The sequence below is a fragment of the Lactuca sativa genome, chromosome 3 (genome assembly GCF_002870075.4).
Source record: "Lactuca sativa cultivar Salinas chromosome 3, Lsat_Salinas_v11, whole genome shotgun sequence".
Classification (NCBI taxonomy): Eukaryota; Viridiplantae; Streptophyta; class Magnoliopsida; order Asterales; family Asteraceae; genus Lactuca; species Lactuca sativa.
Window position 1 is genome coordinate 229,674,666 of NC_056625.2, and position 15,805 is coordinate 229,690,470.

Sequence of the window (15,805 nt, forward strand, 5' to 3'; positions counted from 1 at the left end):
GTTTATCTTGTGGGCCAAGGTTTGGGTAGAGTTCAATTTGGGACAAGAGTATGAGAGGGGTTGAATGGTCTTTTACCCCAGTGAGGACTTATGGTTAAGTTATGAAAATCTCGGACTTATCTAATTTGTATGATCATCAGTAACTCATGGATTCGAGAGATCAACAGTTCGGGGAGAGCTAGCAGCCAAAGGTTTATCCGTGGGATTCTGCAGTCAGCTTGTGAGGTGAGTTTTCTCCTGTAGGAGTGGGTCGAAGGCACCAATATCGGCCCTTATATTTATGTTAGTATGTTCCGAACCAAGGTCTGATGTCGGGCGGGGCCCAAAGAATGTTTATGTTTCCGAACTACGATTCAATGTCGGGTGGTGCCCGAGGAATGTATGCATGCTTAGTTATACTTGTTGTTTGTGTGATACTTGTATGTGCCTGGTTAGCGAAGTGAGTGTGGGCGGGGGCTCGTATTCTCACCACTAGCTGAGTATGGACGGGGTTCCATATCTCATCATTAGCAAAGTAGGGGTGGGGCCCATGATAGGCGAGGCCTTAGGATCAAAACATGTAGTACTTTGTATGATTATGTATGTACAAGTATGATTATATGTTATTGTTTGTACATGTATAGCGAGCGGGGCCTAGAGACAGGCGGTGCCTGGTAGAAACAGATCTGTATACGGAACGAGGCTCGATGCCAGGCAAGGTCTGAGGCCGGACACTGTCCGATGCCGGGCGGGGGTCGAGGAAGGGGTGGGGGGCAATTTATGTGATTATGTGTATGATATGTGGTATCTTGGGGATATTCACTAAGCTTCATGCTTATAGTTTTTAGTTTTGGTTTCAGGTACTTCCGACAGCAAGAGGAAGAGTTCGGGATGACTACAGCGCACACACCATGATTTTAGCCTGAAATGTTTTTACTCTGATATGTTGACTGATGTTTTGAGAAACAAAGACTTATGACTTTATGTGATGTTTTGATAACTATGGTTTTATTAATAATTAAAATTGAAAATTTTGGATCGTATTTTTGGGATGGTTCAACAACATAGCTTTTATGCTTGGATCAATCCATAAAAGTAATGGAAACTATAAATGTCTAACAAATGATTAGATAATATGTCTATTTCAATATATAAATCAATAAAATATCTACTGTAAACTCTTTGAATTGAAATCCGAACCCCGCAAAGTGGGGATACTTCTCTAGTTATTTTTTGTTCCTACAAATTTTCGAATTAAATAATGACATGTGTAATATTTAATGCTCATTTAATGTGAGATTTAATGATATTTTAAAATACTAAGATGACTTATCATCATTTAATTGGGTATGAAAATTTGTAAGAACAAAAGATATTTAATTTCTCTTTATCTTAAATCCACAGTCCCTGATTTTGCTATAGTCCTCATCTTTCTTTACTTTTTATCATACCTATAACAGGTAAAAAAAATTAATAATATATAATTAACATACGAATACAAATTTAAACCAATAAATGAGCGAAAATGTCGACCCACTTAGTGGGCCTGTAAAAAGAAGTAAGAAGTTCGTATTGGGCTTTGTAGCCCAGAAATCAAGCACCAGTCCAGCGTTGCTGACTCGCTGTCCTTCTTGTCCGGCAGTGTGTGTATCACGTGATGCTTATTCAAATGGTTGGTATTGCCGTAACTCATAACTCATAAACATTAAAACCACATGCTGTTCATTGCTTTCTTTTTTCTGCATTTCTTCCAAGAAAAATTACTACTTTCGAAAACGAATCTTTCTTTCTCTCACAGCTCACAAGCTTTTCAATACATATTACGTGGTATCATATCACAATCCTTTTTATATATTTAATCCGAATCATGACAATTTAAGTAAACAAATAATCGGATTAAAAAATCAAGCTTTTCTTATTTTAATAGAACCGTCGGTGTTATTAACCCTTTAATTTACTGTTTTTTTTTTTTTGGAAAGGCTTGTAATTTACTTGATCGAGACATAGAGAGAGAATCTGTTGACTAAATTGCTCTCCTCCATGTTAAATACGTTACAAGTTTTCTCACCACTCAAACACATCTCCTATCCCTTTCATACTCCCCAATTTCTTTACTCTATCTTTCTTTCTTTCCTATCAGCAAACAGTTCTCTGTTTTGTGAAAAGAGACCACTAGGTTTTGGGAGGAGATGATGATGCTTACCGAATACAAGTATCAAACTCTCGTTTTTCTCTTAGGCCTTTGTGATGAGATGTATGAGTATATCCTTGTGTACGACTATCTACTAGACAAAATCGTTGATGTTTACCAACATAGCACATATCTATGTTGGAATCAACTCTTTTAGATATGCATTGGTACTGCACGAGGACTACAATACCTTCATAATCCCACGGGGATGCAATAGCAAGTGTTATACCGAGACATTAAAAGCGCTAACATCCAGCTAGATGAGAATTGTACAGCTAAGGTTTCAGACTATGGCATTTTCAAAAGCGACCCTGCTAACCAACAATACACATTTCTTGTCTCCAATCATGTAGGCACGAGGGTGTATTGTGATATACGTTAACAAATGATGCTTGATGAAAGAGTCAGACGTATACTCATTTGGTGTGGTATTATTTGAAATATTTATGAAGGTTTTGTATAGAAAATTAGGAACCATACTTATTTGGTGTGGTTTTATTTGAAATATATAGGAATTTGTAATAGGAAGTTAGAGAGATATTTATTGATTTTTGTGAAAATCTATGTAAAATACTAGAAAGTGAAAAAGCTTGGACATGATTATTAATCATAATGTAAGAGAGCAACTTTCACATGTATACAGAAAAGTTCAGTATAAGATAATCATAAATGTTTTACAAGGAACCAAATATTTTTTCAAGTTTTACAACTTATTTTTTATCGAAAAAAAAACTAAAAATATTTAAATTCATAACTTTATATTATGAATGCTAAAAAATAAATTATATATTTTTCGGAATCAACGTGTGAATTCAGATTCACAATCTGCTTAAATTCACACTGTGAATTTGACAAAAAATATATAATTTTTTTATCGAATTTTATATCATTGAAAAAATGATAAAAAGTTATAAATTTCTTTTATTTTATGTTTTTTTACTGATAAAAAATAAGCTCCAAAAGTTGAAAAAAACGATTGGTTCCTTGTTTCCATTATTAATAATGGTTCTCTGTTGAATCTTACCATGTCTATATAAATGTTTTGAGTTAATTTGTGTTTTGAATTGAACAATAACCGAACCGAATACCAAAAAACTGAAAGAACCGACATAACCGAAACCAAAGCAATAATAGATGGTTTAGGTTTGAATTTTACAAAAACCAAAAAATAACAGTTTAGTTTGGTTTTGACATATATATATATATATATATATATATATATATATATATATATATATATATATATATATATATATATATATATATATATATATATATCTTTACTATCTTATAAAACAAATCCCACTATTTCTAAAAATAGATTGAATAAAATAATAATATTTTTTTTAAGACGTCCAACTTATTAAACTAATTGTACAACTAATCACTAATAAAATAATATTAAAATTTAAACAAACTTCTACAAATCTTCTCTTTCAAGGTTTTGACCACATCTTTTTTTCATTCAAATAAATATTCAACACCCTATAATTTGGTCATTTCATGATTTTTTTTATTTTTAATATAACATGTTTCATAAAACAAACTAATGATTGAATTGAAAATAATCATTCTCCATCGAAAAAAATTAATCGTCGAAACAAACTATTTGTCGTCCGCCGCTTTGCGTGGCTAAACGGCTAATATATATATATATATATATATATATATATATATATATATATATATATATATATATATATATATATATATATATATATATACATATTAAACTTTTAATTTTATACTTTAGACTTCATCCCTTTAATACTTTATGTTTATTTTTTACAAACAGTTAATGGTGTTAAACTTTGATCTTTTGAACATTTTTTTGCTTTTAGAATACTAGAATGTAATCTTTATTTTAATATATTTAAAGTAGATATAATACTATTTATCGCAACGTATTTTCACTGGGTTTGAACCCAAAAACTAGAAAAAAAAAAAAAAAACGCTCATAAACCCACAGGTTAAAATCGAAAACCAATAAACCCAACTTGGAAAACTAAAAAACCGAACCATTCAAAAACCGAATTTATATGGGTTTAAAACCGAAAAACCGATTTCTTACAGTTTATTTTTGGTTTTAGCCAAAAACCGGTCCAAACCGTCCTTAGTTAGTATGTGTGAGCTCCTGCAGTGAAAAAGTGCCAGGGATATATAAATCTCCATATTTTTAAGGTTTAAACTATTTAAGTAGTAACTAATTATCAATCGTATTTTTCAGCCTTTTGGCCCAACCTTATTTCCCAATTCCTATAGGTTTACTTTTATGTCTCGATTCAACTTCCCCTACGATGTAAACTGTTACAAATTTATTATTCTTTAATGTACCAATGATAAATTTAGTGGTTCTTTATCGGATGCCTTTTTATAATAATATATAATTTCAATGAGTTTCCACACTTTACAAAAAGTGACATAAATGTTACTTTTCCCATTACGCTTCACCACCGTTAAAGGCTTGTCAGGTTTTTAAAGAGTTTAAATGGTAAATAGAGAAGAGACAAAACACATTAAGTTTATATTGAAATTCTAATTTGATAATGTGCTTTTTATTTTATTTTATTTTTAATTTTGAACATTTGATTAGTCAATCCGGTTATCTGATGGTGTGGCATGATGACATGTCAGTTTTAATGACGTGACATGCTGAAATAACTGATGTGTCAAAATTGGTTTTTTCCACAAAAACACTAAATTTTCACTATTTTTTTTTCGATTATGATACTAAGTTTAATTTTTTTTTTTTTTCAATTTTGACACTGTTTTTTTTTTTTTCTAAATCAAACATCGTTTTTTCAATTTTGTTCAATGTTGAAAATTTTACATTTGGGACCGTATAAATATTTTTTTAATATATTTTAAACTGTATAAATACATTCTTTTCATTTAAAAACCATATTTTTGTATAAATACAAGGGTTTTTTACATTTAAACCATAATTTTATGTATAGATATGTATTAGTTATATAAAACCGTTTTTTATATTAGATATGCAACTTTAAAAAGAGTTTGAAGGTTTGGAGGTGTGTAGTCGATCAATGACCGGGGGTTAGGTTTGCAACCCATGAAATTTTTACATCTCATATCTTATTCATAATATTATTAGGAACATTTTAAATCTCTCTGTGTGACTCTCATTAAATCATATTTTTTAGCTCATTGTTTTCAAAAATATTTATGAAAGATAAATATCATCATTATTACATTTATTTTAGTCATCTCATTAAATTTTAGTATTTTGTTATATATTTCCCACGTCTTGTTCAATGCTTCAAACGACCGTTCGATATCAATATATACCTAATAGAATTAATTAGTTATAAATAAAAATATGTGTGAAATATACACCAAAACATAAAATAAATAATATTTCATAAGCGATAACTGATAAAATTTTGTTGATCTTATTCGAAGCTTATGATTATTTTGGTTCTCATTATATAACTAATGCATATCATTATGCTTTGAATGTAAAAAAAAAAAAAAAAATAAAAAATAAAAAAAAAAACATGTATTTATATAAAAATATAGTTTTTAAACGAAAAAAATTATATTTATATGGTTTAAAATGTAATAAAAAAAATATTTATACAATTTCAAATGGAAAATGATCAACATTGAACAAAATTGAAAAAAAAATGATATTCGATTTGGAATAAAAAAATAAAATGTCAAAATTGAAAAAAAAAATTAACTTAGTGTTAAAATCGAAAAAAGTAAAAACCTTTTGTGGGAAAAAATCAAATTTGACACGTTAGCATGTCACGTCATCATGCAATGTTAATAGGTAACCTGTTTTACTGGTCAAGTGGTGAGAATTATAAAAAAATTCGAAAACACAGTGTCATATTAGAATTTTGGTGTAAACTTAGTGTCTTTCACTCTTTTGTGCTATTTATCCGAGTCTAAAAAGTTTGTCACATTTACATAATGAATTTATTTTATTGGTATTTTTCATGTAACTTCGATGTAAATTATAATACAATTTGGGTAGAAACACATAAAAATGATTCACAAATTGCCTCTTATCCATTAAAAGAATTTGATGTTTCAATGTAAATGTAATAGACCCATATACAACCGTTTAATACCATATGTGACTCATGGAAACCTTCAACTTTATCCTACAAAAATATGGTGTGTGTTTCTTGTTTAATTAACTTGTCCATTCATGAATGACGATGAAGAAAATCTCATATAGAAAGAACTAACTGTAACGACTAAGAAACCTTCATGTAAATGGTTTTTATTATGACTTTATTTTAAATATCTATATGTAATTAATTATACGTATTAAGAGATGATAGTAACTTACAATATACACTGCAATTCATAAGATACAAATGGCTAAAGTAGAGTATAATTGGCAACGTTCTTGCTAGCTAGGTACATCCATAAGACATTATATATAGTAGCGTTCAATGAAAGTTTTTCTATTGAGTTCCTTAGAAAATAAGTCCTTGAAGAAATCCACGACAGATACCCTTTTAAATTTTGGAGGTGTGTCTGGAGTAATTAGACTTGGTGCTGGTCCTAAATCCCCATCCAAATTCGGGTTTAAAAATGTAGCAATCGATAACCTCTCTTTCTCCGAGTTCACAATTGCTCTATGTTCAATGCTTTTATATTGTCCATTTGTCACTATCTGAAAATAAACAAACCCGTATAAATAGGACAATAAATACGAAATTTATCTTTCGTTATTTTCAATCAAAATCGTATAAGACAAATGGAGATGTTAAATATAAGTGATCATGGATAAAGAAATGACCTCTAGGATATCTCCAATATTAACAATGAAAGCGTTAGGGAGTGGTTTGATTGGGATCCAAATGCCATCTTTTTTAATTTGAAGGCCTTCTACTTCATTGAGTTGGAGAAGAATTGTGATTCCAACAGCATCTGAGTGAGGGGTGAGACCTATGACTTGTTCGGGTTGTGGACATGGTGGGTAGTAGTTCATCCTCATTGCTTGCATTCCTTCCTTGAACAGAGTTATCATATCGGTACTTTCCATTTTCAAAGCGTTAGCGATGAAGCATAGAGTTTTTAAGGCAACATTCTTAAGCTCTTTTGAGTATGCATGTAGGGTATCTCTGTTATTTTTCAAAAAATAAAAATAGCCATTAAATTAATATATAAATCATTATAACACACATCCAAAAAATTACATATAAAACTACATAAATAAAACTATACTTTACTTCAAAAACGTTTCAATGCTTGACTTCACACATATATTACTAAAAATACCAAAAAAAAATTACGTCAAATTTACAATGTGAATTTTTGAAAATTCACAATGTGAATCCGGATTCACACGATGAATCCGAAAAATATTTTTCACATTCACAATGATAATAGATAAACTTAGATATTTTTAGATTTTTTTTTCGATAAAGAATAAGCTCTAGAAATTGACAAAAAGATTTGGTTTTTTGAAGAACCAATAATTATGGTTCTCTATTGAACTTTATATATATATATATATATATATATATATATATATATATATATATATATATATATATATATATATATATATATATATATATATATATATATATATATATATATATATATATATATATCATTGATCAGTAGTTATGTCAAATGTATTATTACCTCTACAAAAGGTGATAGTAACATGATTAATCATTCATATCATGATCAGTTCCTATGTTGACTTTATTAAAACTATTCATAGTTGACTTTTATAAACAACTTGTTTGAAAGCATAAATCCCAACACAAATAAGGAGAGGGATGACTGACCTGAAAGGAAGAGGTAGGTTAGGAAACAAATGAGGCTTCCTAATATTTTCAGGAAGAGTAACCAGGTAAAATATATCGGCCCAATCTAGCTTTTGCTCGTTGGACACAACAAAAGCTTGTCCAAATCCCTCAAGGTCTTCACTAGTTTGCCAAAACTTCTTCTTTTCATCCATTGACAACTTAAAGAATTCTTGTGTCTCTTTCTTCATTCTCTCCACTAATGGTAAACTCACCCCATGATTTATGATCTATAATATTCATATCAAAATCAAATTTCTAAAACACGAGCCTATATAGGCATGTGAGAGGAAGTTAATCTTATTTGTATATTTATAAATTAAAGTTTATAATTTTTGGGTTAATGAACAGATGAGGAAAACTCCAAAAAAATAGAGTTTATCATGTATGACATATAATCTTACAAAAGATTTAGCTATTATAATAAACTAGATTTAGCATGTACCTGAAAGAAGCCCCACTCCTTACAAGCAAGATGTAGTTTTTCTAATTCATCATCAGCTGAATCCTCACATGATAACTTCTCCATATCAATGATTGGCACTTTAGGCAGTGAAGACAACAACGATGATACGACCGGGGGGTCTTGATCAGGGCGAACATATCGAGCTGGAACCTTAGTAACTGGTTCCTTAGCTAGTTCTTGTACACTCGGCACCAATAAAGAAGCCCCCAAACCAACTCCTTTTGGTTCCATGGTATTCCTCAGTATGTGTTCTTATGTAGATATCTTAGAGATCTTCTAATGTGTCCTTGGTTATATATATATATATATATATATATATATATATATATATATATATATATATATATATATATATATATATATATATATATAAATAATTTTTGTTAGACATATAAAGACAAATGACTAGTTTTTTCTTTAATATAAAAATACAATGCCTTCATTTGAAGCTACTGGATGTAAAGGAAATTAGAAGACAAGAAGTGGGAACTTGTAACAATCAACAAAACTTCATTGTAAACGCAACACCAACAATTGTAGTAAAGAACAATGGTTGTGTGCAACAACCTATACTATCAATATCACGTTATAGCTGTGCTATAGCGTTTTGCGGTGGTACCGAACCGCCAGGAGCGGACCTAGTAGGTGTCTCGGTGTGGCACCGGCAACACCTACTTTTTTTGTCCGTAGTGGAAAAATTTTTGATTTTTCGATTTTTTTACTTTATTTTTCTACATCAGCAACACCTATTTCAATCTCGGCAACACCTACTGTGTATTCCTACGTCCGCTCGGAACCGCTATTTTAAAATAACGTTTACGAATAGCGGTGACGATATTATCGGTGCTATTAACCGCTATTTACGAACTCCATTAGCACTATAGCGACGTTACATCCGTTTTTACAATTTCGTACAAATTGGGTTACTTTGATAAAGAAAAAACCGATTGTGGGCTATTTCAATATTAAATCTTTAAATTTTTAATTAATCCACTACACTTTTTGTTTTAATAAGTCCAAATAATAAATCTAATTAATTACAAATTACAAAGCAACGAATGAAAATTTCTCGTTCTCGTCTGTTTCAGTACTTAGAAACGACGAACAACTTGAGTTGTGATGACATTTTGATACTTTTTAGTTTCCATATTATTATATTAGAATATTATATATATGGTTTATGTTATGTTTTTACATGACTTTTTATTACGGGTGACAATTGTTGACATGACAAAGTAAAAATACTCGAAATGAAACGAAATTGGGACAAAATTGAAATTCGAATTTGTGTTTGTGTCGTGTTCGTGTCAAGTGTAAAAAACACGATGGCGTATCGTATCGTGTTCATGTTCAAAATTCAACATGAAATTGACACGATTCAACATTTGTTTTTATCGTGTTATGTAAACTTAAATATTAATTAAATGAACTAATTGTTATATTATGTTATCTTTGTCTTTGTCGTTTTTTAATTGGTTCGCTTTCCTGTTAGTTTAAAAAAACACGACATCATGTGGTGTCATGTTCCTGTTAAATAAAACATTGTCGTGTCGTGTCGTGTCAGACAAAAACACAACACAATGGCCCAATTTGCCACCCTTCTTTTATGATATTAATTCCATATAGTATTAATAATCTAATATATAATTTTTATATAAGTATATAATACAAATTATACATAATATTAAAAACCGCTATATCATCGCTATGTTACCGTGATAACCGCGATTTCAAACAGCGGCATTTGACCGCTATTGAAATTTCAACCGAGATAACTACTTAGGCAACAACAGACTTGAAGGAGTACCACCTACGTACCAAGAAAAACTGATAAAGAGGCTTGGATCAACAACTAACTTTAAGCACAAAGGCATAATTGTCCATTCTTCACCTTCTTCACCTGAGAAAATATCCTTGAGCATATGATATTCATCCATAACATGAATTCAGTTACAACACCAACATCATCTTGAACTCTAGAAAATGTGATAAAAAAACATGATAAATTGAATGTAAAATCAAATGAAACACAGGCCAAGAAAAAGAACACATAATAAAAGCAACCTACCCATATATCATACCGCAAGTAAAAGCTCGGAGGAAGAAATTGTCGGCATACACACAAGTACTAAACAACCTAAATGATTCTACCCTTGGGACAAAGATACACAAACACACGCACACCAAGCTCACACATTATAATTGTGTATTTGGTGCACCACTAAAGAAAATAGTTTATGTTTAGACGGTAACTACAATCCCCCAAAGAAGTTCATATGGGCCCAATGAAGCTTAATGGACTCTATTGGACCCAATAAAACCCTAATGGGCTTGATGACATTCTAGTAGGCTTGATAGGCCCAATAAAGCCCTAAATGGGCTAGAAGCCCAACAAGTTAATAAATAGGCTAGTCTTTGGGTTGGAAACTCTAATTAGGGTTTGGAAAATCCTAATGCAATGAAACCCTAATTTGGGGGAACTAATCGGAACATTCGGGAATTTTTTAATAATTTGGAATATTATATAATAATCATTGGCAAAAATTAATATAAGCAATATCGGACTTAATGGATTAAGTCCTTAGTGGATTAAGTCCCTAATCGGTTAAGTGAGAAACACTTAACCCTAATAATCATTTTACGTGAAACCCTAATTTCACTTGGGTTTATTGTTGGGCCTTGATGATTGGATTATTGTACCATCTAAAGTCAAGCAATTGGACTAAAATAATTAATGGGCTTTGATGAGTTAGGCCCAATTTGGAAAATTGAGCCATAGAAGGGCCATAGTTTGGGCCTTAATGATCATATGTGATGTTGGGCCTTAGAATAAAGTCACGTAAGGGGTTTGGGCCCAATTTGGAAAATTGGGCCATATGATGGACTTTGAGTCCTATTCGACTTTGGGCCTATGAATTGGGCCTTGGGCTTGAATAAGCGAAGCTGGGGGGTAATATAGTAATTACCCAAAGTATGTATTTGGTTATGTAGTGGAACCCAATCGCTAATTGGGTGATGTTTTAATATTGACAGATCGGGAATCTGTCATCTAGCAGTTGGGGTTTAGTCTGCGGGACTTTGGCAATGTGGGGTTGAGTCTTCGGGACTTCAGTAGTATGAGGTGAGTTACCTTCCAGTAGGGGTGGGTCTAAGGCCACAATGCCGGCCCACCAACAGGGGGTAGTTGGTAGATAATTGTCTTTGTAATAATTATCTTGGTATGTTTATGTGATATGCTCATGTGATATGCTATGTGTGTTAGTGGTAGTAGCAGGGAATAGTTTTTCCCTGACTCGGTCGTTAGGATCAAAGGTTAAGTCAGTACCCCAGAAATGCCTGACTGTATGATTATATCATGATATTATATGATAGTGGTAGGGGGTGAAATAGTCCCCGGTTACCAGCTGAAAGATACTGATGGCGGATACCGGTTGAAAGATACCGATGGCAGATACCGATTGAAAGATACCGATGGCAGTTACCGGTTGAAAGATACCGAAGGGGTATACAAAACCCATGCAATGCTTATCTGTATGTTTATGATATGTTAGTATGTGATTAGTATATTAGTTTGTGATCAGTATGTTTATGATATGTTAGTATGTGATCAACATGTTTATGATATGTTAGTATGTGATCAGCATGTTTATGATGTTAGTATGTGATTAGTATGTTTATGACATATTATTATGTGATAGTGGTAGGGGTGAAATAGGCCCCGGTTACCGGTTGAAAGATACCGATGGCAGTTACTGGTTGAGAGATACCGATGATGTTTTGTGATATGTGGTATGATGGGGGAACTCACTAAGCTTCGTGCTTACGGTTTATAGTTTTGGTTTCAGGTACTTTGTTTCAAAGGAAAAGAGTCGGCTTGGTCGCAGCGCATCACACTATGTTTTCCGCACACGAGATCCTTGGGATTATTCTCTGATATGGTTTCATAATATTATATTTTGATTATTCACACTTTGGTTTTATGTAATAACTTAATTAAAAATGAAATTTTTGGCCTTGAATTTTGGGATGTTACAAGTTGGTATCAGAGCCTTGGTTTGAGGGATTCTGTCACACACTTGGGTGTGTCTGAACTCAAACTAAGGACTTGGTATGAAAATTTTCAAAAGTAAGATTATTTTATAAAAGAAGTCTGAAAAGAATTTGAAAAGAGAACAGAACTTCAAAAAGAACAAGTGTGTGATGTGTGCAATCAACCAAGCTCGAGTAAGTTTTTCCCCATGATACCTATACATGTTATGATATGTTACGATATGATATGATTATGAGAACTGCATGCTAGAGTAGGGCTAAGGATCTAGGAAGATGCCTTATGTGCCTGTTGTATGTGCTTACTGAATTACATGATAGTATTGATCAGTCAGTGATAGGATAGCCTGTTTAGGTTATGCCCGATTGAATGAGCCTTAGAATTGCATGCTAGTATAGATCCCTGACAAGAGGATAGATTGATCTGATTGGATTATGTTGGTTAGATTTCTCCATTGTCCGAATGCTGCTTGCTTTGTGCTTTATGGAACTCTTAAGTGATGGGAGTCAGCTACTTAGTAGATGTGACGACATCTAGGAGGTAGATGACTGGCATCATGGGGAGTTCTTCAGCAGCTGATGGTAGTGCGAGATCGAGAACCTAGGGAAGCCTAGGATATGATTCAGTGGGTTAGTAGCGAGGCTCAGTAAGACTTGGGTGTACCAGTTAAGGGAGTAACTTGGAGGATCCGGGAGGATTGCTGAGGAAAGTATGGATAGTTGTGGAAGGTAGTATTGGGCCCGTACTACTGAAAGCACAGGATCCATACTCAAATCGGTGAGAGTCTTGGAGAATTTGAGAAGCTTCGGGGAAGAGTTTGTGACCCGGTTGGGAACAGAGGATGTTCCAGTTGTTGCCGCTTAGCCATTGGCAAGTGAGCTAGTGAGCGTGGCAGGGTGTCAGACCCTGAAGGATATGATTTCCAAGAGTTTGTATATGCGACATTGGTGTGGAGCACCCTGGGAAGAGAGGGTCGTACCCAGTGCGTATAGTGAAGGGTCCCGGGAAGAGACCCATGATTTGACCATCAGGTGAAAGGCCAGCAGGGCCGTAGTCATTACAGCACGTTCGGGAGAGTGCACGAGGGAGTTTGTCGCTCCAAGGGTTTAGGCTGCTACAGGTGTGGCAGGGTTGGTCATGTTAGCAAAACGTGGTAAGAATTCTTGTGTATAATCGAATCCTTGGAATGTCAGTTTAGTATGTTGTTAAGCACCCAAGAGTAAGATTCAGATTCTGGTACAGGCTCGGGAGTAAAGCCTGGGCCAGTTAGTACGCAATCGTAAGAGCTCATCTCATCGGAGATTACTTGTAGAGTTACGGGGATGGACCATGATGATATTCCGTTCGTCCAAGGGAGGAATTTGGGAGCTCTTGGTATTCGTATCGGGCCTTTGGGCCGGATTTGTCGTGAGGAAGTTAGGGGTTCATTTGGAACTCAAGGTCTGTGGATTCTTAGGATCCTTCAGGAAGAAAGCTCATGTAGTTAGTTCCTGTTATCAGGATCATGATTTTGGCAGATGTTGGCGGGTATGTCATCTTTTTGCTACTTCTGAGCGGATATTAGGAATCTGTATCGCCTCAGCATTATGGGTGAGTGTGGATAAGTCAGATATCGGATCAGTTTTCTACTAGTGTTTGGGTTATCAAGGATCATATATGCCATCCTGCATGCCGAAGAGTCCTTGATGAACCCACGGAGGAATGTACCTTGCGGAGTGGGTCCCGCATGTACCGTTATCTTTCTGGATCTTTTTCGAGATCTGTGCAGGAGTAGTGTTCAGAGGATATCAAGTCATAGTTAAAGCGATAATTCTCCAGGAAGTTGGAGTTCAGTAGTTCTTTCATGGTTCAGGTATGATTGACAATCGTCTATGGATGAACCTTGGAGGCTCAAGAGAAATGCACCTTCGCATGGGTGTCCTTATTTAGGGTTCAATGGTGTTTCAAGATTTTAAGTGGGGATGAGAATTTGTCAGCCAGGGTGGAAGTTAAGGCCTCCACTGGTCAGCATGAGAAGTGGATTGAGGTGAGAATGGACCAGAATTCTGGTGTACTCTTCCGGATATCCGAGGGTGGGCAACCTTGAGGTTTGGTTGGTAATTGATTGTAGCATTAGTATGCTCAGATTGTTGGCAGTGGACTATTAAAAAGTAAGAAGGACTGGGAACCCTTCAACTCTCACGTGCTGTGAAGACTTAGCCGAAGCTAAGTGGGGGAGAATCGATCAGGTATCTGTGGCAGAAAAAGGTGTAAAACTAGGATGAGTTTTGCATCCCCGTCGGGGAAGAGGCGGACAAGTGGCCATCTTGGTCGAGGATTGGGTGAATTGGGAGTTCAGAAAACGTTCCAACATTTGATTCACGCTTGTCTTGACAAAAGAGAGCAGGTTTTGGGAACCAGGTTAGAGGTCCGGTTGGTCTCAAGTTCAGTTGAGTGTTAGGTCGGGTGTGTGTTCGACCTGGTTTGGAAAGTGTTGTAAGACTATGGGGGTAGCCGTAGCATTCACTAGTGGTCAGATAGCATGGAAAGTGTTGTAAGACTACGGGGGTAGCCGTATCATTCACTAGCAATCAGGTAGTGTGGGAAGTGTTGTAAGACTATGGGGGTAGCCGTAACATTTACTAGCGATCTGGTAGGTGGCATGAGCGTGTTGTTGGAACGCGGAAAGGAACGGTGGTACCCACTAGTTTGGGTGTAGCAGTAAGGAGATGGAAATCCACAGATTGGAATTCAGAATTTCCTAAACGGATTAGATCTGGTTGAGTCAGTGATACCACTGTAGGAGTGCCACTACAGTTGTTGGATCAGGGAAGCAATGGACTGTATAAGATTGCTTGTGATATAAGGCTACCATCTGTTAGGTAGCAATCACTTTTAGCCTGTATTTGGTGACGTTAGGGTTTGACATATGGACCCGACCGGTTGGATCAGGAGACTGTTGGAGTCGCAATGGTATGACAACTAGTGGCAACTAGTTCCAGATAAGGATTTCGTTCAGAAGTTGTGTAAGATGACTAGGTGGGATTCCTATTGACTCTGCAGCCGGGCTGGAACCTGATGTTTCAAAGGATTAATGGATGAATTGAGACCAGGAAGGTCTCGGTAGATTTTGGGAAGCAGGCATGTGACAACATACTGCTTCAAGCGGATCAGTGTTCGAGCAGTTTCAACGTTTGGGCAGTGTTAGCATTCGTGCTTGACGTTGCGAGTACGGATGGGATAGCTAGATGATTGGAGGAGTGAAAATTCACTCACAACAGGAGTATCTGAACCTTAGTCAAGTACGAGTGATCGGCATAGATAATTAGGTCTGTGACCTTGTT

General features: G+C 34.4%; 1 protein-coding gene across 1 annotated transcript; it reads right to left on the reverse strand.

The window, feature by feature from the left end:
- Positions 1–6,473: 6,473 nt before the first annotated feature.
- LOC111909518 (protein SRG1) lies at positions 6,474–8,708 on the reverse strand. The gene is made up of 4 exons (XM_023905330.3): positions 8,414–8,708; positions 7,951–8,198; positions 6,948–7,272; positions 6,474–6,821 (listed from the first exon to the last, which is right to left on the reverse strand). Exons 1-4 carry the CDS (start codon positions 8,663–8,665, stop codon positions 6,579–6,581), a joined length of 1,068 nt encoding a protein of 355 aa, XP_023761098.1. The 5' UTR covers positions 8,666–8,708; the 3' UTR covers positions 6,474–6,578.
- Between the last annotated feature and the right edge of the window lie 7,097 nt (positions 8,709–15,805).

Excerpts from the sequence above, each read along its gene's own strand:
- LOC111909518 (XM_023905330.3), bottom strand. The coding sequence starts at position 8,665 with ATGGAACCAAAAGGAGTTGGTTTGGGGGCTTCTTTATTGGTGCCGAGT. Across the intron at positions 8,199-8,413 it reads AGGAGTGGGGCTTCTTTCAG|ATCATAAATCATGGGGTGAG; the intron begins GTACATGCTAAA and ends TGAATATTATAG. Across the intron at positions 7,273-7,950 it reads AACCTACCTCTTCCTTTCAG|AGATACCCTACATGCATACT; the intron begins GTCAGTCATCCC and ends GAAAAATAACAG.